Source organism: Ictalurus punctatus, chromosome 9 (assembly GCF_001660625.3).
Source record: "Ictalurus punctatus breed USDA103 chromosome 9, Coco_2.0, whole genome shotgun sequence".
NCBI classification, from domain to species: Eukaryota; Metazoa; Chordata; class Actinopteri; order Siluriformes; family Ictaluridae; genus Ictalurus; species Ictalurus punctatus.
The window spans coordinates 18,284,438-18,306,772 of NC_030424.2; the positions used below are offsets into that span (position 1 = coordinate 18,284,438).

The 22,335-nt window shown below is 39.6% G+C and overlaps 2 protein-coding genes across 3 annotated transcripts; both read right to left on the reverse strand.

The window, feature by feature from the left end:
* Nucleotides 1-204: 204 nt before the first annotated feature.
* fbxo34 (F-box protein 34) lies at nt 205-12,724 on the reverse strand. Of its 2 annotated transcripts, XM_047157703.1 has the most exons (4): nt 12,519-12,724; nt 12,176-12,373; nt 5,845-5,994; nt 205-3,924 (listed from the first exon to the last, which is right to left on the reverse strand). In XM_047157703.1, the coding sequence occupies exon 4, from the start codon at nt 3,912-3,914 to the stop codon at nt 1,824-1,826; it is 2,091 nt and encodes a 696-aa protein (XP_047013659.1). In that variant the 5' UTR covers nt 3,915-3,924; nt 5,845-5,994; nt 12,176-12,373; nt 12,519-12,724; the 3' UTR covers nt 205-1,823. The 2 variants fall into 2 exon arrangements, with proteins under 2 accessions (XP_047013659.1, XP_017331881.1); XM_017476392.2 differs by lacking the exon at nt 12,176-12,373.
* A 2,424-nt stretch (nt 12,725-15,148) lies between these two features.
* lgals3b (lectin, galactoside binding soluble 3b) lies at nt 15,149-20,298 on the reverse strand. The gene is made up of 6 exons (XM_017475309.3): nt 20,277-20,298; nt 19,179-19,189; nt 16,600-16,884; nt 16,388-16,476; nt 16,081-16,249; nt 15,149-15,913 (listed from the first exon to the last, which is right to left on the reverse strand). The coding sequence occupies exons 2-6, from the start codon at nt 19,182-19,184 to the stop codon at nt 15,755-15,757; spliced, it is 708 nt and encodes a 235-aa protein (XP_017330798.1). The 5' UTR covers nt 19,185-19,189; nt 20,277-20,298; the 3' UTR covers nt 15,149-15,754.
* Between the last annotated feature and the right edge of the window lie 2,037 nt (nt 20,299-22,335).

The following is a 22,335-nucleotide window of genomic DNA, read 5'->3' on the forward strand; positions in this document are numbered from 1 at the left end:
AACTTTAAGGATTATTGACGTTTGTTCCACTTCTACTCTGTGCTCTTCGTCATGACCTGAGTGATGCAATGATGCATTTATAGGATGGAACACACTTTAATCCTGAATGAGGTATTAATACCACCAAATGTATACCATTATATTTAGATAAAACCCAACATTACTGTGACAGTATTTGCCAAGAGTCAATGAGAAGCAATGAGCTATTTTCATATGTTTTATTGCCCAGTGAATTGTGTTCATCCACTCATTGTACTGTGCACTTAAAGGCCATCATTTATCAGGGAAAAAGAAATGCCAAGTATATACATAAAGGGGTGTGAAAAGTGGGAAAGGCCAACAATACTTGGATACATTTGGTTATTGGCAATATTTCTCTGCCCAAACATTAAGTATTTACATATTACTTTCATATAGCTCAAAGCAGGATTAGTCAAATCCTACTTTGAAAGACCAGACCAGACCAGGTAGAAGAGTGTAAAACATTTCACATTGCTTAACTGCAACTCATCTCCAAACACTCTGGATCAATCCTTACAGAAAAGAAACCACTCTCAAAATATAGCTGTGCCCACTGAATTTACACAGACATTTCAGTCTTGAACACAAAATAAAGCTCACCACTTTTCCTTCATAAATCTCAAAATAATAGAAAGCATGTTATTTGTTTCTCCCACTTTTTTAAGGTTGCATGATATTCACATTACATGTTTGCAATTCATATGTTCTAAGGGTATGACAGCAAAACAAATGCAGCTTGCAAATTTTCCAGGAATACACTTTATTGAAGTAAAATGCCTTATAAGGCAGAAACAGCACAAGTATTATAATAATGCTCTTTAAAACTCTGAAACGCACTTTGGAGACATTTACTTTACATTGCAATGGATACGGTCTTTTTTTTTTTTTTTTAATCTGATGCCATCCAGATGGTCATAGGAAATATAATGCAATTGACCGGCCTCCCTACATTCAAAAGGTTCCCCTATTAGAAACACTGCATCATACTAGGGAGGTGCCAATACTTAAGTTGAAGGCATGCACATTGCCATTTTACAGTTTAACAAAATACTGTAAATCTAGAGGAAAGCAATGCGAAATATAGACATGAAAAGGTGTTCCACCCAAAGACCCATTCCAAGTTATAGAAACTCTTCACCCCATTATTATATAAGTCTCTGCTATGTACAGTGTAAACATCTGGGATCACCTTTCAGACCAGCCAGAAACAATGTTAACTAGTACATGATCCCAGAACATTTGTAAATTGAAATTACAAGATGGGCAAAGGGGCAAACATTAATCTATATTAAGCTCTTTAAGCAAACTTGTCTGTAATGAAAAGAACAATGGATTAATTGTACTGAAATGTATGCTAAAACAAAGTTAGGCTTTTTGTGTCTAATATATTAAATGATAACGAATGGGAAATGTTTAAGTGTTCTCTGGGAAATAAGTTAGTGCGACACAAAGTAATGCTTGTTGAGAGTAAAAACAACGGAAAGTACCCTGGACAATTTACAAGAATTCAGCAATTAAAGGTTAAAGTGCAGATCAACTTTAAGGACCTGAGTAGGCTCTATAGATGTGTTGGTGGGCAGAGGAGAATCTGATGCAAAAATACAGCCATCTAGTTAGTTTCAGCAGTGTGGATGCAAGCTGATTCAACATTTAAAAAAAAAACTAAAAAACAACAACAAAACATAAGCTCATATGGCGGCAGAGGCACAAGAACCAGTATTCACCCACACCGGTTACAGCCATGTGGACATCTCTAACAAAAAAAAAAAAAAAAAGCTCATACACCATCCCATTCCAGCAGACTACACATCTTCACTGTCCCTGCTTTTTTTATAAATTGGCATATTGATACTATGAAAGGCAGGGACCCACCGGTTGTCATGGAGTCCCACATTACAACCAGGTGTGTCTTTATGGGCACCCCTGCAGCACATCCAGTAGCCAGGGCCATAGGGCAATGCCTGGCAGTAGGGCTTATGGTGCCATCGACAAAGTGACACATCACCACGGCCATAGCGCTTCTTACACTGCTTGCAGGGATCGTCTTTGTAGCGCGGATCACTGACCCAACGGGAGTCAGCGGGACGCACACCATAACTCTCAATGATAAACTTGAAGTAATGACAGGTGCACTTGAGGGCAGCCAGGCTTTCAGTAGGCAGCAAACTAAAGATCCTTACAATGATGTGATGGGGCAGAAATGCCATATACTGTTGGGGCTCCAGAAGGAGCTGAATCTTAAAGCGGGTCTCCAAGAATTCATGAGACACTAGGCGACGTAAAGGCACAAGACCCCGATTATTTACACCGAACTCTTCTTCCATTTGCTCCAAATCATGACTGTCCCCCAATTTATCCATGTTCTCCTCTCTGAAAGACACATCAGCAAAAGGAGGTTCCAATGCCTGTTTGTGTGGTGCTGCCCCTCTCTGTTCATTCTTTTGGTCATTAGAGTAGTCCTCTGTATTTTGTGATATGGAGCTATGCTTAGAAATAGAGGAACATCTCTGCTCCAAAGGAGCCTGAGGGGGAGACTGAGCAAAGAACAGCATGCCTGGAAGAGGCTCTTCAATGCACTCATGGGTCTCTGAGCTGGCCAGAGTGTACAGGCTATTTATTGTGTCTACTTTAACACACGTCTCCTGTTCACTCACATTCCTAACTCGGAGTGCAAAATGCTCTGAAAGCACAGGCACACAGGCTTCTGGTGGGGCTCCAGGTTTATCTACATCACTAGCAACTTGCTCTGAGTGACTGTCAGCTCTCTTGTCCTGAGGAAGGCTAGGCAATGCAGCCTGGCTTGGCAAGACTGCAGAATATGGTTCAGATCCTGCCAGCAAAACACGTCCCACCCTCCTCCGCAGGCTGTTGTTGCGCGAAAGGTCTCCTCCATCTCTCATACTTTGTCTGCTGAGGCACTGAGATTCCAACTTGGCAACCATGTCCAGCACTCGCACGGATTCCTCTTCCTCATGGGCATCTGGTAGCTGTGGAGCTTTAGATACCTGATCACCTGGAGGAAGCAGTGATAGACCTTTGGACAGAGTAATTGTGCTGGAGCTTCGCAATGATGGACGTTTTGGGTCTACATGATCGCTAGCTCTCTGTTCCAGGTATGCCACCATTTCAACCACAGAGATCGTTTTTCCACCCTCTTCTCCATCTGTCTTCACAATGTCCCCAGCTATACCAGAGAAAGCATTTGAGTTTTTGTTGGAGTTAAAAAGTGCTGTGCAGAATTCAGACTTTTGTGCAGGAGGAGTAACGCATCTTGACTTGTCAAGATTTCCAGACCGCTTCCTTCGCTTTGCCATAGACCATTCACCATCCCAGCAACCTTTGCTTTTCATTGATATTGTCCGAAAATCTGTTGTAATCCCCTCTTTCTCAGAAGCTTTGTCACTGCTACCTGCAGCAATGTGACTACATTTCTGGGCAGTAAATATTGCAATCTTTTCTTTGGTGTTCCCAGGCTTAATGACTGCCCATATGTCCAACGATCCCTCTCCATCCTCTCCTTGGTATATTCCTAGTGAGCCTTCATTCTCCATGCCAGTTGATGAGGAGAGTAGCACTAATGAGCTTGTGAATGTAGTGACAGAGGAAGAGGTCTTGCTCTTATGGCTCCATGAGTGGGAGAAACCCCCACTTGCTCTTGTGGGTGGGGTACTGATATTGTTGGTGGTACAACGGAGAGTATTGGTGGAGATGACACTGAGGGGGTACCGGTTAACTGTGCCGTTGCCAGGCGAGCCCATGAGACTGCACGCTTGGCGAAAACCCCACTCAGTTCTGAGTACTCTCCGTTGACCCACAAGAATTCCTGTGCCATCCTGTCCCCCGTCCTGCTGAAGTTCTTTATCCTGTGGCTTAGGGTATGGCTTGAGGAGCATGGCTGAAAACCTAAAAACAGGAGAAAAAAAAAAAAGGAAAAAAATATATCTATCAATTTAGTCACAATTAATACGAGGAGTAAAATTTAAGCATAGCATTACACAGGTGAACCTCTTTGGGATTCATCAAATATGTAATTATTAAAACAGTGGTATCCATTTTAAAAGCTTTGTTCAAAGACTTAAAGGTCACTAGATATTCAGGGTAACTGAAACACTACAACAATGTTTGATGCTTTACTAATTTTCCTCTTGTGTCACAAACTGCTGAAGTGAACTGCAAAATAAAGCCATATATATGGTTATCTTCAATTGACTGATCAAGTGATCCTAAGGCAGAGCACAAGTAGGCTAATGGAGAATTCTGGTGGTGTCGGAGACAATGCAACAAACACTAGCTGTTCTCTTTGGCACTTGGACTAATACTAGGACCAGAACCACTCTGAGCCAGACACAGCTGGGGTATTACACAAGCAGTCAGCTGACCAACACCCATCTGCTTCAAAAAGCCTATGAGAGAATAACCATGAGCAGCTGTGTGGGATGCCTCTGAGACAAGTGCTTATAAGGCAGTCCATCTCAGTGTGGACACACTAATGGGAATGATAAGTATTGAGCAGGTTCTCATTCTAATTGGAGATAACATTTGTAGTGTGTAGATAGTTGTTACTGAGCATGCTCAGTTGTTACTGAGCAACCACTATGGGTTGGTTAAAATATAAAGAAAATAAGTTTTTTTTACTGATGGTTATGTGGGGTACACAAGAAATCTTTCCATCTGTATACATGCAGCCATAAGTAAGGTCTGTTGACTTGGTGTTTAAAGAGTAAGCTTGAGGCAACCAATATGGCAAGTTAACAGTGACATATCTCTCCAAGGATACAGACATTTACTGGTCACAACACTCACACACCACACACTCTGACCTTACTAAGCAGCTGTAGGTATCATTATATATAGCTTGAAGTGTGGAACTAAATCTTGTTTAATACCACCATTTGCTGGGAAGCCACATGATCATGAGCCATCTTTCTATCATAAGGTAGAAAGGATATAGCCCCCTCTGTGGAAGCAGAAAAACTACTAATTCTATACAAAACATCTCATTCATGTGTGCACAGTTAACCCCATCTTTAGACACAAAACTCAAAATAGCTTGGGAATATTTAGTGGCCATTATCTTCAACCAACTACATGGTATTGCTCCATTCACCACTACTTTCCAGCCTGCATATGAGCACTTGCTGGGTGGGAGTTGTTTCATACTGGAGAGTAGTCTGCTCATATCTAGCCCTCCAAGACTGATTTTTATCCATTACACAATCTGGCAAAAACATAACCCTAGCCCAAGCCTTGGCCTGCCCACAGAACTCAGACTTTCCTCAACACCCTGTGCCAAAACACGTGAGAGCTAATGATAATTTTCAAACGGAAAAAAGTAGAAGCGCATTATAGGATAAGAAAACAGACTTCAGTAAAAGAGCAAAACCAAAGAATGAGTCATGTTAAATGATTAGGTGAGCTCATGTTGAATTCAGCAACGCGCCTTGTAAAAAGTCCATGACTTCCCCTTTAGGGGGCCTGCCAAGGAAACTGTCCAACTCAGGAAAAAACAAGGATGAAGTCACAATTGTAGAGCCTGTTTTATGCCAATTAAAATGTAACAGCATTTTACCCAGGCAAATGCAGAGCATCTGGGTTTTCCTGAATCACTACACATGTTTATTTGGTGGTTTGCTAAAGCAATGTACAAATCTTGGAAAAATCTAATGTGTTGAGCTACAGTAAGACATCACTAATTATTTACCTCATTATACTGTAACTCAGGAGACACATGTAGTTTACAAATTATTTAGGTTAAGGTTATGGTAAATCAGATTTAACTTCTGATAAACTTAAACAAGAAGACCGGTGGGGGGGCATGCTTACCTCCAAACTTTCTGTGGATGAGAGGTTTGGTTCCTTGGTTCCCTGTAAGGGGTGGGGCTACACTAACTGAGTTTCACATTTCTGAGGCATTAGACTCCTCCCTCCAGTGCAGAGTGGTGTTTCTCTCCCAGTCTCAGCCCTTCAGCCACACTGCAACATTCCAACAAACAAAAGCATGGGCAAGATTAAAGGTCTGGACAAGAGTGAACATGAAAAAGATTTTAAAAAGGGAAGTTTCAAAAAGGAGATCAAAAAGTGTTCTGCACAAATGAACATCAGCACTGTGCAAGTGCTTCAATTCTATACACTCCATTGGTATCCATAATCCATTAGGAAAGCCAACAGGCAAGTGAGCCTCTGTGAGTCTTTACAGGCACACTGAAGGTTCTCTGGATAACTAAACGTGCTGAAGTCCAAATTCTTCGAGTCAGCATTAACTAGTGGAACAATATAATCTAGCAGTGCAAAAATCTTAGGTCAATCAGGTCAATATTAAAGGTGGGATAAGAGAAACAGTAACCAAAGAAGTCATTTAGTAGTAAGCTGATTTGTTAAGGATTCTGTTTAAGCTCACAGCGATTTTGAAAACTACACCATTATGTTTTGGCAACACTATTGTTTTTGAATCAGTTTCTCATTTTCATGTCCACAGTGGAACACGAAATTAAACAAAAACTAGCGTGCTGGGCATGTGTTTGTGTGCCCTGAGTCATGACCATTTACTTCATTTCCACCATTTCCATTTATTTTGACAAAGAAATCTTTTATATGCCACAAATAACATGAAATTATGATTTCTAAAAAATAAAAATAAAAAGAATACATCATGGTAAGTTTAGTCATTTTTGGTATTGTAGAGATTATGAGACAGTCACACATGGAGGTGGTTTCATAATTATCTACTTTGGAGAATGGATCCCAAAAGATTATGTTTTTTGGTAGTTGAAAACACTTAAGTGTGGATGGAAAAGCAAAACAGATACAAATCCACAAGCCCGCACCATGACTCTTACAAAATAGGCACTCACTGTACTGCACAGGAGAGATGCACAAGGTAGTGAAAGTTCAATGTCAATATCAGAATGTGGCAAGCAATTTGATTCTATAAAACTTCGTACATTCAATATTGCATTTAAATAGGCTGATGTATTCAAATCTGATACATTTTACTTACAGGCTAATAAAATTTCACATGCTAATTTGACTTGCAGTGGCTCCAGCAGCAAGATTAAAAACGTTTAGCTCCAATTAAGAAAACAAGTTTCTTTCCCTCAACATGCGGAAAAAAACAGCTCAAAAGAGTGAGATTTATTTTCTTATCTTTTCTGATGAAAACGATTAGACCATAACAGTGAACAGACAACAAAACCAGCAATGCAAAAGCTGTTAAAAATCCTTCCACTGCAAAACAGGCAGCACTTTGGTGAGAAATATGGCCAACAAGCACTGGGACCTCGACTTGAACATGTCAGACAGCTTTTACTGAGATTTTAATTCATGCACGCATGTAACTTTTCTTCTTGCAGTAACTCATGAAGATTGTGAAACTGAATGTGTTTTCCATCAAAAGTTAATTGTATCATTTTATATGTAGCCTAATTTAGATAATGATTGATAAAATATTAGTGTTCAAAACTGAGAGGGTTGTTAAACACACAAAAAACTACAGTGTAGTTTAAACGTTGCTCTAAACGGTGTCTCCACAGCCAACTACGCCATTTCAACTGGATGGAGTTTTGCACACCTGCTCACTGACATGACGTCTGCACAGCTCAATTGTCTCTACACCTTCCCCACTCATGTGATGGCACTGGCTTGGTGTACAAGCCAGTATCGTGTGTATCTTGGTCTGCCTGGACCATTGAAGCAACAGTGTAAATAGAGGGGCACTTTCATATTTTCACAAGTCACTAAAATATCAAACAATAATACTTAAGAATATGTACTAACCATCTTTGTCACAGAAGTGTCATCATACATAAAAGAAACATGAAAACTACAGGGCAGAAAATAAATCTCACAGCTCAGTGCAGAATGAACGGAGAAGCAGCTGATCAATGCTATTTCTGGGCTCTAAATCACAGATACCACACTATTAAATATTAAAAGATCACCATCTATAATAAAATCCCAATAAATACCATCTTGATAGATTAATAAATTATCCTCAGAAAGCCTCACAATAGGGGTAACAAAATCTGTGCATTAAACAGCCTTCAGGTGAATTGTGGTTAACACAGCACTGTAGATTACAGCACTCTCCACCTCTATATACCAAACTTACCCATAAACCCCTTCCCTGCACTGAGATCAATGCACAAATGTGTACATTTATAAATATTATAAAATTATTAAACATCCTTAACATGCGTACATTGTTCTCCCCAGTTCAGCACGGTAGAAACCGATACCCGTTGAACTAAACTTGTGTAGCTGAATGGCTGGCACCGTCATGAACAACTCTGCTTCAAGATGAAATATGAATGTCTAATGATTAGCCAATGGCTATGCAATGTCCTCACATGTCTATATAAGGCAATAATCAATAAGTTTAGAATATCATGACAAGCGAGACAGATCCCACATCATACCATCACCACCCCACTATACACAAACACACACCTCTCAGTCTACCAATAATGAGAATGCATACCAAACAGAACTGTGTGAAACATGTAAAATGGTTGTGCTGGAAAAAGTTTTATATAGACTGCACACTCTTTTATAAGCTTTCAAAGCACACACTACCTGAACTTTCTGAATAATAATGGCACGCATTCAAAAGGTGGAGACAGCTAGATTACATAATACAAGTTCTAAAACAGTGCAGCTGCTACAAACTGATCCTGGTGCATGTACAACTTAGAACCTGTAAAAAACACAAACGTATAAAATCAGTGAATCTCACCACAAAAGTAGCACAACTCAACTGTAGTGTTCTTTAACACCATCTCAGTAGATCATCTACATCTTGTCAGAAACAATGAATCGTACTTGTGTGTAGGTCAGTAATAAATACAATACCCTGAAGCAGATACTGTACACCCTGGGCCACAGTTCCAGTTTCTCTGTATCTACCAAACTGCTATGCCTTCAGATATTTTTAAGCAGTTCAGTTTTCAAGAGACCTGCTAAAACTGAAAATTCTTGTTCCCCACACTGTGGTCTTGCTATTTCAACACACTTGGCAAACACTTTGGACCTGTTTTCCACATTCATCCCTGTTCTCTCTCAAGACGTAAAGGCACGTTTAAATAAATAAATAAATAAATAAATAAATAAATAAATAAATAAATAAATATTTATATTTTACACCCACACACTTTTGGAGCTATTGTACAACAAATTGCCCTCTTGTAAAACTATTATGCTCATATTTGTGTTCTTGTCTTGCAAACACACTCACATGGTTGTTTTCCATTTGCAAATGCAAAATATTTTGTGGCATGGTATTCTAATGCCCAGAACATCTGTCTTGGTTGCAAAAGGTTAGGTCAGAGGTTCAGTGTCTTCACTGACATAAAAGAAGTTTGTTTCTGGGTAAGAGTTTATAACCATTCAATGCCAACTCTTAAATGTCACCCATTGCATGATAATTCTGTTAAGGGTGATGTTTCGTTTCATGAAAACCTGATCAACAACGAAAGAGAAATACTTCTAACCTGCTTTCATTCGGTCATCACCGCTAGGGAATGTTATATTTCCAAGTAAACAACATGAAGTCTGTTTTTTTTGTTGTCCATCTTCCTAGTATTAGTGCAATAAATCAATCACAATCCTGATAAAGTTAGCAACTCTGTTGTTCTTTGAGCCTAGAGGAGCCCTTTCCCAATTACATCATTAAACTTTTCAATAATACTTTGTTTTACAGCAGTCCAGGCTCTGAATTTCACATCTCCTGAGAGAATGTCACACTGGCTTTTGTATATGATCAAATATATTGTTACACAATGGCAGGCCCTAAATGTCAAATCAACAAACATGACTACATCTTAACCAGTTCACATGAAACAAGAAACCATTAATATGGAGCAGTAGTTTGAGCTGTAAAGGTTTCAACACTGTTCTCCCAAGCCAGATTTCTCTCTGTAAAATGGCTGTCCTGTGTGCACATATCTAAGCACTATACTATATATTTACAGTAGACAGTACTGATAATATTGGCTATGTCTAAACCAAAGCATAATGTGAGAATATTTTTGAGCAACTGCATCAAGCCTGCACTGGTAGGGCAGTTTCAACAGAGATTAGTGTTTCTAGTGTGTCTGTAAATGGAAAGATCAGTCTTTACTGGAATGCTCTGAACACACCCTGGGACAAAGAGCATGAGGATGTGTGCTCATGTGTCTCTGCTCACAAATATACACACTTGGGTGCAAGCAACTACTGGAGAAAACAGAAACAGGCATGAATATGGAGAATGCATTATGTATCTGGGAATACACAGGCTCTATATTTCACAATTTGCTCAATTATAGGTCTTAACTAATGTGAACTGTGTCATACATGGACACATTCTGATAAGAATAATCCTACCTGCCACAAACTACTAATACCTTTACAAATAAAGAGAGAGCAGTCTCATTGAAAGTAAAAAACAAGCACATCATACAAAACAACCAACATAAAACTTCTCTAATCTACAAGACAAAAGCTTGTCGCAACCTGCTGTACGAAACTTGCCTCACCCAGACTAAGGTTTTTTAAGCAGGTCTCAGAGGCTTGTCAAGCAGTTTTAGACCCACCTACTTGCACACAGACCTCTGCTACATGACTCCAGGCAAAGCAGGCAGACAGGTTTTCTCCAGCCAAATAACCACACCAGTCAGCAGATGACCCCTTATACGAGCTGGAGGGCCTAGGATATTCAAACAGGCCTTATACTGCTCCAGATGACAGACTTTCATTTTTTATACACAAGGACACTTCTTCAATCAGAACAAAACGCAGCTCCATATGTTCAAATATGACCGCTACTTCTTAGAGCAGAAAAACACAAAACATGCCAAGTCTGGATTTGCTTACAATGCTTGGTCAACTGTGATGACGTAAATGAAATATGCCTGTATTGAAACATGATGCATTGCATATTTTAGTAAAATGCTCTAGCCTCAAAAACTGTTATTACTGGTATTATTACCATGGTGACAATCAGCCACAAGTTAACTGTTAAAGCTGAATCAAACATTAATCACAACTGACCTGCATATTGGTCACTGCATTCTTACATACAAAAAAAAATAAATCAAAAGAGGTAATTTAAGCATTACAAGAAAGATTACAGATCCTATGGCAGAAAGCATGACACAATGGCCTGCATTCAGCCACACTTGTTTAACATATGCCAGTGACAGAGAAACATGCAGCTGATGACTGCAAAGGAGCATATAATTTGCAGACACCAAGTTTTGAGTTTGAAATTGACTAGACAGAGACAAAACCCACTCTTCTCTCTACTAGCCTACAATTAAAGCAGTCAAAAGGCTCCAAAACGCTCGTCCCACTTCCCTGATTACCCAAAAAAAGGTCCTCTGGTAGCGTCTGCTGTTGTTAACTGCAGACCTGTTAATCACAAACGAGGCTTGAGTTCAAAGTTTGGCTGGAAGCCTGAAGTGAAGACTGTGAGTAACAGTGTCCTATGTTTTGGAAGGAAACTTGAGTTAAAGCAGATGAACTGAGCGTCATATGGCCGTCATTTCTAGCATGTACAACAAGTAGGTATGAGAGTCCAGCTCAAATAGTATTATATTAACCTGACCCTGATACAAGTATTAACGTAAAATTATACAGAAGACTCCAAACATAAAGGGGAAGGAGGGGAAAACAATAAAATTACACAAGATAACCCAATAAGCATCCTACCCTATTTTAGGCCAGGGAAGACAAAAACAAAGAAAGGCATTATTATTATTATTATTATTATTATTATTATTATTATTATTATTATTATTATTATTATTGAGCTAGTTAACATAAAGCAATTATTACAACAGAAATGACAACTCAGCAAACACCACGAAGTTATTTCCCTAGCGTATCTATGTGTTAGACAGCTATCCAGATAGCGACAATAATATATAGTTAGCATGTTAGTAAAGTTAGATGGTGGTCCAAATAATAATCATAATGGGGGGAAAGCCCTATGTCGTTTTTTAAAGTAATATTTGACAGAGGCTCGTCAGGTCAGACAGTGTTGTTGTTGTTGTTATGATGCTATGTTAACTCATAAGATGCGTCACTAGCTATAGTATGAAAATATTGAGAAATCGGTTGTGGGAAGTTCACGAGCGTGAAGTCAGCAAGCTATACATAAAACATTTTTATTAAATACCTTATGAACCTCCACCATCGACTACACGGCTGTCCAAGATGATCCTAGAAACAGTCCGCTAGGTGGCTGGCCAACCTAGCACACTAATTATACACAGAGGCAGCATCGGATAGTTAGCCTAGCTTAGCTATCTGCCGAACCACAACTTGGCCAGCTAGCTGGTTTCACTCGACAGATCAATCAGCCACGAACACGCAGCTACAGCCAGGAAAATATAGACAGTTAGACAAAAATGTCAGATGTAGCTTTTACTTTTCAAAGGGTCTTGAATACAGTTTTGAAAATAAAAATGCAGAAATGTTTGTTCATTTAGTAGGAAGAGTTAGAAGCGAGTCAAGCTGACCTGGGCAAAAAAATAAAGTCGAGAAATAAGACGTTATAATGCACTTGCTGGAAAAATTCCACACCGCGCGTCTTTGTCTTCACCATCCAGACTGATTCGTGAAATCGGTCTATCCACTTTTAAGCCGTAAATTCAGTGCGAGTTCCTGCGCCTCCCGTCCCAACATCAGAACAGCATAGAGACAGACGAGCCGCCTGAGCCAGATATAGTTGCGCGCTGACGTGACGTACACGCTCTCGGGCACGCGCACGTACAAACCCGCTGAGGAGAGCACAGGGGCCAAGTCACATTCCCATACTGCACCATAGTAAAGAGCTCAAGTTTCTACTCCTTCTTTTTCTTCTTGTACGGTTTATTGGCGGTTGGCAAACCAGCTTTTGGTGCAGAGTTCAAGCTAAATATAATTTCCCCCTTTATATTATTGCATAAAAATACAAAGAAAACAAAAAGAGTTGTTTGCTAAGCCGTGCGCTTTTAAGTGTTTCAATATCTTTTTGGATACTATAAAAAACAAACTTAAAAACATGATTAAAACTATCCCTCCACCCATTTTCCATACCACTTATTCTACATAGGGTCGCAGGGGAGCCTATCCAAAGGAACTCGAGGAACACCCTGGCTGAGGCGCGAACCCATGGCAGGGTACAATCACGCACACATTCACACATTATGGTCAATTTGGAAATGCCTACAACACATGTCTGTGAACTGGGGGAGAAAACCAGAGTACCCAGGAGAAACCCCCAAAGCACAGGGAGAACATGTAAGGGCCGCACACACAGAGAGGTGGCAGGATTCAAACCCCTAACTCTGGAGGTGTGAGGCAAGCATGCTAACCACTAAGCCACTCTGCCCCCTAATTAAAACTAATATAGTATATCCTAATCCTTTGTTGGTGTCATTCTATATCACACTGTAAGACATTTCATTCTGGTTAAACTTAGAAACAAAAGTAGACCTGCTGCCTTAAAAACGTGCGTAAACTCAACTTGAAGATAACCTTTGTTTCAAATCAAAAGTAGTCACAAGTAGTCAAGACAATGGATTATTTTATGTTTAATTTTTGAAAACATATACCCTCAAGTTCAATATCCAAAACTTGTCATGGCAATTTGAGTGAAAGAGAAGAAATAAATGCTGTGCAGATTTCAGTATATTTTATTTTGTAGTTATGCTGACTCTAAAATTAACTTGCAGATGGGATTGGTGGTAAGAGATGGACAGTGGTAAGTGAAATAAATGACTGAACAAAACACACTTTGTACTGGTGTTGGGATAATGCAACTGTGATGTTTGTGTTTCTGTAAAATTTTATTTTATAAACAAGAGAATAGAACACTGTCCCAAGCATACTTTCAGCACACAAACCCATCAAATAACAGAATACTGAATGATATCAAGTTATACATTTATATATAATTATTCCGCAGGTAGAAAGTGTGAAAAATGTTAAGAGACATGAGCAAGGTAAAATTAATGCTCTTGAAATGAACTAAGAACACGAATAAATTCCTCTCAAAAGTTCTAGGTAAGCACTCAAAACAAGGACTTGTGAATAATTCAAGTTGTGTTATATTACACTTGGGCTTTTGCAACAAATGTTTCCATCATTAAAAATGCAGCACTGACCTGACTGAAGAACTCTGTGGCAGCCTTGGTTTTAATAGAACAAAGAGCAAAGACATCCATCCATCCATCCATCTTCTATACCGCTTACCCTTCCTTCAGGGTCACAGGGAAACCTGGGGCCTATCCCAGGGAGCATCGGGCACAAGGCGGGGTACACCCTGGACAGGGTGCCAATCCATCGCAGGACACACTCACATACACATTCATACACCCATTCATACACTATGGACACTTTGGACATGCCAATCAGCCTACCATGCATGTCTTTGGACTGGGGGAGGAAACCGGAGTACCCGGAGGAAACCCCAGCAGCACCCCCTTCGTATGGTTGATTGGTTTAGCTTTCTAATTGGGTTCTACCTGAAACCTTGTGAAAGTAAAACCCCCTGTTGTAGAACCTTTGAAGGTTTATCCACAGGGACAACCATGTGAGGTGCTAGATTTAACCTTTTATATAGTGTAGGCTGTTTAACTACATTAACTAAATATTTTTTAAAGCATAATAAATTTTTAGGATATCTCTTGTATTCTGATCCTTTAGTGACCATGAGGGCTGTCTGGTGTTTTTCAAAATTTAACAGCAGCTAATCTGTGCATCAGGTCCTCTCCAGGCCCCCTACATGGGAGTAGAATTCATGAAAATTGAGAGGTGGTGCATGCCAAAAAAGAAAAGGGAACAAAAGTGTGAGATGTGAGTTTATAGACAGCTAATTTCCTGAACTGTTGAATTTCTTCTGAACATTAGGCATTTTATAACTCCAGTAACTATAATCCTTTCAGTTTAGGTTACTTGTATGTCTATGAATACCAAAATAAGTAATGTAATTGAAGACCAGGAAAACAGAAAAAAAAGGTCATTGAATTTCTAATTCGTTCGAGTTCCTTTCTAAACATATCGTGGATAATACCATACGAGTCATTCATTAGTCTCTAGACTAAGATGGATAAAGTTAACTTCTGGGCAATTTCATTTTTGTCTCAACTGACATCACAATACACAATTTGCATTTGGATTGTCTTTAATGTTTGTGCATGTACAATTTTCATCACACAGCTAAGATTCTTTGACTTGCCAAGGTCATTGCTCATTACTGGCATCTAAATTTGCCACACCTTAATATAGTGGTGTGGGTTAGAAGAATGACAACTGCAGTTTATGATAGGTTATTATTAAACCTATACATCTACAAATTCCCATGACTACAACATGGCACCTGCTACTGGTACACAGCAACAATAGAGTTTACTGGCTAATAAATCATTCAGTGAAGAGCCTTAAATTCAAATCTTGGCCACTTGCCTGTGGCTTGTGGTTGGTCTTCTGAATTCAATCAGCACAGTTCTACTATAGTTCTATTACAGCACAGTTCTAGTATAGTCATTTTACAATTCTTTTATTCTATTACTTCTATTGTCAATTCAGAAATCACAATAGCAGTCATGAAAGAATTATTTTTTATCTAATACAAAACAGGCAGGCATGGGAAACATGACCAAAGACACTTCGGGTTTACAGGCATGAAAAAAAGAAGAAAAAAAAAAAAAAAAAAAAAAAGAACCGAACCCAATAATTCCTACATGGCCATCATAATATTCAAGATTCCCCCTCAGGGGAGGGTCTCCATATTTATAGATGCAAGTTTGACATCATCGAAGACAGTGAGATGGTTAATCTGGTTGAGCTCATGAATTCGATGTTGGTACTCAAGCAGGTGTGAATGGTTCACAGCCACTTTATATACAGTCGGAGTACACAAGATCTTCACCTACAAAAAAAATTGACAAGCGTGACGGTTCATCCCAATGTACTGAGGTGGTTATAATGTCAGCAAACAACAAAACTACACCAAAGAAAGCAATAAGATCCCAAAAAGGCACCCATGTGAATTGTCCTAAACCAAAGTTAACCAGCATATTTAAATATTATACTCACCTCAAAAGGCTTTCCTGGAATGAAAGGGAATGAGGGAGCTGTTCTTTCTTCGGTGCCCCACATATTATTTATTAAGCTGTTTCTAACTACCACATTAATCCCATATTCATCAAAGCGGGGGTTAAAGTGAAAGGCAATGTCTCCGTTTTTGGCCAGATTGATTGAAAACCTGAGAACAGGGAAACATTTTAGCATATTAAATAATCCTAATCAAAGTACATATGGGCTTCTATAGGTCTACTTTTCTGCTCTACAAAATTATGAGAATAGAGGAAAGAACTGCTCACTGGTTTCAGTTTGTTCTTACTTTTTGGCATCTGGTTTAGGCTCCCCCTTGATGGTAATGAGCAGCTTGTCATGTACTCCACGAGGCAGAGGCATGTCTAATGGGACAGTCTAGTAAAAATATACATTTAGAAAAGTATGTGCTTTACTATTTTATGCTGTTACATACTTCTGAGGAGATTTGAGATACGATGTGAAGGAAACTAAATAGTAACACAGAAACTACAATCTCACCAATGTCACATTTTGCGGGGCAGTTGGTGGAACTTGTCCTGGCCAACCTGGTGCATTAGGTTGGCTGGGTTGTCCAGGCCATGTTGGCTGGTTTGGCTGATTAGGCCAGGATGGCATGCTTGGCTGTTGCCCGGGCCAGGGTTGGTATGGTTGCCCAGGCCAAGCAGGATTTTGAGGCTGTCCAGGCCAGGAGGGGTTAGTGGGTTGGCCAGGCCATGTTGGCCCTCCAGCCTGCTGGAGATTACTTGGATTGGGTTGTGCAGCATCATCAAGAGCATCTGATAGCTGAAAAATAGAAAGAAAAAAAAAGAAAGAAAAAAACTTTATATATATTAATAATATATTAAAATTAAAATACACACACACACACACACACACACACACACACACACACATAGTATCTCAAAAGTGAGTACACCCCTCACATATTTGTAAATATTTGACTATACCTTTTCATGTGACAACACTGAAGAAATGACACTTTGCTACAATGTAGTGACTGTACAGATTGTATAACCGTGTAAATTTGCCTTCCCCTCAAAATAACTCACACAGCCATTAATGTCTAAACCGCTGGCAACAAAAGTGAGTACACCCCTAAGTGAAAATGTCCAAATTGGGCCCAAATAGCCAGTTTCCCTCCCTGGTGTCATGTGACTTGTTAGTGTTACAAGGTCTCAGGTGTGAATGGGGAGCAGGTGTGTTAAATTTGGTGTCGTCGCTCTCACACTCCCTCATACCGGTCACTGGAAGTTCAACATGGCACCTCATGGCAAAGAACTCTCTGAGGATCTGAAAAAAATAATTGTTGCTCTACATAAAGATGGCCTAGGCTATAAGAAGATTGCTAAGACCCTGACACTGAGCTGCAGCACGGTGGCAAAGACCATACAGCGGTTTAACAGGACAGGTTCCACTCAGAACAGGCCTCACCATGGTCGACCAAAGAAGTTGAGTGCACCTGCTCAGCATCATATCCAGGGGTTGTCTTTGGGAAATAGACATATGAGTGCTGCCAGCATTGTTGCAGAGGTTGAAGGGGTGGGGGGGTCAGCCTGTCAGTGCTCAGACAATACGATTCACACTGCATCAAATTGGTCTGCATGGCTGTCGTCCCAGAAGGAAGCCTCTTCTAATGATGATGCACAAGAAAGCCCGCAGTTTGCTGAACACAAGCAGACTAAGGATACGGATTACTGGAACCATGTCCTGTGGTCTGATGAGACCAAGATAAACTTATTTGGTTCAGATGGTATCAAGGGTGTGTGGCGGCAACCAGGTGAGGAGTACAAGGACAAGTGTGTCTTGCCTACGGTCAAGCATGGCGGTGGGAGTGTCATGGCGTTTGGCTTCATGAGTGCTGCCGGCACTGGGGAGCTACAGTTCATTGAGGGAACCATGAATGCCAACATGTACTGTGACATACTGAAGCAGAGCATGATCCCCTCCCTTTAGAGACTGGGCTGCAGGGCAGTATTCCAGCATGATAACGACCCCAAACACACATCCAAGACGACCACTGCCTTGCTAAAGAAGCTGGGGGTGACTCCAGTGGCAACCTGTGAAGTTCTGGTGAACTCCATGCCCAAGAGGGTTAAGGCAGTGCTGCAAAATAATGGTGGCCACACAAAATATTGACACTTTGGGCCCAATTTGAACATTTTCGCTTAGGGGTTTACTCACGTTTGTTGCCAGCAGTTTAGACATTAATGGCTGTGTGTTGAGTTGAGGGGATGGCAAATTTACACTGTTATACAAGCTGTACAGTCACTACTTTACATTGTAGCAAAGTGTCATTTCTTCAATGTTGTCACATGAAAAGATAATCAAATATTTATAAAAATGTGAGGGTGTACTCACTTTTGTGATATATATATATATAAAAATCACACACGCTTCAGGAGTGTATGGAGGTTTTTGGTTTTCAGATGTATTGGGCTTCATTCTGTATTGCTGACCCAGGGGCATAACCACGACAGACATTGAGAGAGACATGCCTTTCCCTCTCTCTCTTTGAGGGGGTGAGGCAAGTCAGTAAGACTTTAGGAGGAACAAGATGAGTTTGAGGTGGGTGAAAGACGTGTTTATAGAGTATATTTCAATTCACACAGGACTCAGCTGAGTTTTTTGTGATTGTTGCAGACAAAATACTTGATTTTGTTATGGCTTTTTCAAAGTTAGTGATGCAATTTGTGAATGATTCATAGTTCAAGACATGGTTACAGCCTTGTGTTGACCCTCTCACCAAATTAAAACTTGTCCACTTTAGGTTGCAGAAAAAAAAAAAGAAAAAAAAAAAAAGAAGAAGCAGCTTTGGCCCAAGCACTTAAAAATCAGCTATTCAATAGAAATTGTGGCATAGATGTTTGAGAACTACAGGTGCTAGACAGAATAGTTAAGCAAGAGTTCAATTTTATAGGTCATGCAACACATTCAGCTTTATAGAAAGAAGGAATAAGATACAAGTCAAACTGGAAACTATAAGCACAGTTATGCTTATAGTGTATACATTAGTTTCAGGTGTGGTCTCTGTCCCAGTCTTTTATTATGTGGTCCATGTATGAATAAGGTACACTTACATCCATGATATCTAAAAAGAAACAAAACAGAAAGATCGGATTAGGAATACCCGTATACATTAATGATGGCTTTAATATTTTTGTTTGATATTTGAATATTAGGCATGTGCACCAAGCACTTCAGAGGCATGTTGGGTTGATAGGCATTTCAAGGAATGTACCATACTCTACATTTTTCTTTTTCTCACCCTAGGCCTAGAATGTAGGGCCAGTTAATAAACATTTTAAAGAAAAAAGTACAAGAACTTGGAAATCTAGCATTGCAGGTTCCCTAAACTGTATAATACAAAGACATTAAAAACCACAGTACAGAAGCAAGCGATGACTCACAATATACCCTCACCACACCCAGGCAGTTAAAGTACAAATAAATAGAGAAATATTATCTTCTCTTAAAAATGCAGAGGAATCCATGTATAGTATAACCAATATAATAATGTTAAATGAATGAAATCTGTAACCTGATCTCATGAACAATTCTGATTTAGTTCAAGTCATACAAAGTAAGTTGCAAAAACAAGCACACACATGCTAACCCCATCCCTAACTCTCAACGTCAATCTTGCAACAGTACATGCATTATAGCAGTATTTAGTTCACAATAAAGCCAAAATAGAGCACCAATATAACTCAAAGCCAAGTGTATCACACCAGTGACACTCTTCACCTTGATTGCAAACATAAAACACAAAGTTGCAGTTTTTAAAAATCACAATTAAACTCAAACATGAACAAATCTTATAAAGTCCAAACTAGTGTTGAGCAGCACTGCAATTCATAACCGATCAGCCTCAAACAAAGACATCGAGTCATCACAAAGTTTGAGACAAAACATTTTATGTGCATTTTATCTTTAGCCTAGATTTGTGTTAGCATCTACATATTTAGATGGCCATCTTCACGCGACTAACCAGCGGCGAGGCCACCTATTTGCAATGGAAATGAGTTGCACAGGAAGCTCATACTACCACAGTGGCGTATTCCAAAAAAAATCTATATATATTTTAAAATCTGCACCTTAATACATTTAAATAACTAATGTATCAACAGCAGAAACATAAAGTACAACATAACTTAGTGCAAAATACACACAGTTACCTTTCTAATGGTGTGCTCTGCTTGCAGTTCTCAGGTGCTAATACAGAAAGAATGTTGGGTGGGGTTTTTTTTTTATGGTCTTTCACAGGTCCCTGTAGCCCCTCCCTATATTTTCATTGCTCCCTGGGAGTACTCCACCTACCAAACACCGTACCGGAAACACCAACATACACCAGTCATTTAGCTGCAATGGCACACCTATCTGTGAGCTTTGCAACAGCTTTGACAGTTCGTTTGGATTTTCCCTATTGATTTTGATGAATAAACATTTGACATATGTTTGTGGGGGGGGGAGTCGTTTTCCTTCAGGAAACCCATTTATTGGCCTAGTGATGTTACGTATGACAACACAATCTCCAGTAAAGCCCCGTATCAGGGCGTGCACGAGCGTATCACGTGCGCGACCCGCTTTGCATATCGGAATGTTCGAACCCCAGATCTTACATTAGTCCGTTGGCTCAATCTGATTGGTTGGTTTGTGAGGAGTACTGTACTTTGAAAGTTGGACAAATCAATAAGTTACATTTAAATAATCATTAATTATTTATCACAAATAATTTTTTTTCTTGGTGATTTTTTTCACTTTTGGTTTTGGTCATTTATACACTTTGGCACGTGTGAGTGTTCTCTAAGGCTGCATTTACACTTGAGGTCTTGATGCCCAATTCCGATTTGTTGACGAGTCGCTTACATCTTTTAAAAGTGACTCGTATCCCATATGTGCATTTACACTATACACCTCGTGAAACAACCCAATGTAGACGTCACCAGACAAGCTTATATTTAAATGTAAGCAAAACACCGGCCTCTTAAGGCGGAGAAGAAAAAAAAGAGAAGAGAGCCCTTGGTGAGAGTTGTGTTTTTTGCAGTTGGTGTTCACCTGAGTTGACGTCATTCGCCACTGATGCTTTTTCAACCATGTAGTGTAAATGGGGCCTAAGGCAGGGAAAGTACTACCAAAGGCCACATTTACACTACATGGTCCAAGTGACTCAATTCGGATTTTTCCTCCCATGTGGCACATATAAGATATGACCCATGAACGTGTAAGCAGGAAAAAAGCATATGGATTCCGATATTCTCAGATCCGTTTCAGGCCTCATTCATATGTGGAAATAAATCTGATGTGAATCGGATATGTGCGTTTGCATCTGCCATGTAAGTTGAGAGATCTGATATTTCCCTGTCAATGCGAATTGTACGTCATTAAAAAAAAAGCGACGGTGGCAAAGACGTCGACTCAGGTGGACACCAACCAGGCTGCAACATGGGCTCTCTTTTTTTCTGCGTCCAATGCAAATTGCGCCATTTTTACCTCCCTAGCGGCCTAAGCTTCCGGTGACGTCTACCTTGGGACGTTTCACGAAGCGTATAGTGTAAATACAGATATCAGATACGAGTCACTTTTAAAAGATGTAGGCTAAGCGGATCGTCAAAAAAAAAAAAAAATCGGATATAGTCAACAAATCGGAATTGGGCTTCAAGACCTGCAGTGTAAATGCACCGCTAACTTTTTGGATCGTAAGTTGATAACTCGGTTTTTTGGATGTTTTAAATTTCTCCTTTGATCAAAATCTGATGTTTTTGTCTATGATTTATTTGAGTCATTTACTTTAACGCCTATATATAAACACCACTTTAGCAGCTCTAGCAATACATTTCTGAACACCTTCTTGTGTGTAAATAAAGGAGATACCATGTTGGCATATTTGCTTTTAATGTGTTAGGCTATATTTGACATTTTCAAAGTGTAAAAATAGCCCTGAAAATATTAACCCATTTATGAGATAAAATTAATCCAGCATTTTTGTAAAAATGAAACTACTTTGTGTTGAAAAACAACCCATTTGCTGGGTAAAAATTAACAACCCAACTTGATGGGTTAGTTTAGCCCAACATGTGTTCTGTCCTATATTTACCCAGCTGTTGGGCCAACCCAGTGTTTTTTAGAGTGTACAATTCAAAATGACTAACACAATAAAAGATCCTTCAAGGAGATATATAATTGTGTAAGGTACAATATTAACCATGCCACGGAACCCACTCAAATTATATGGCC

Coding starts and splice junctions, on each gene's coding strand:
- fbxo34 (XM_017476392.2), bottom strand. CDS start 3,914: ATGCTCCTCAAGCCATACCCTAAGCCACAGGATAAAGAACTTCAGCAG.
- lgals3b (XM_017475309.3), bottom strand. Junction 16,477..16,599: donor CCCCGCAAAATGTGACATTG/GTGAGATTGTAG, acceptor TATTTTTACTAG/ACTGTCCCATTAGACATGCC. Junction 16,250..16,387: donor CCTAAACCAGATGCCAAAAA/GTAAGAACAAAC, acceptor CCCTGTTCTCAG/GTTTTCAATCAATCTGGCCA.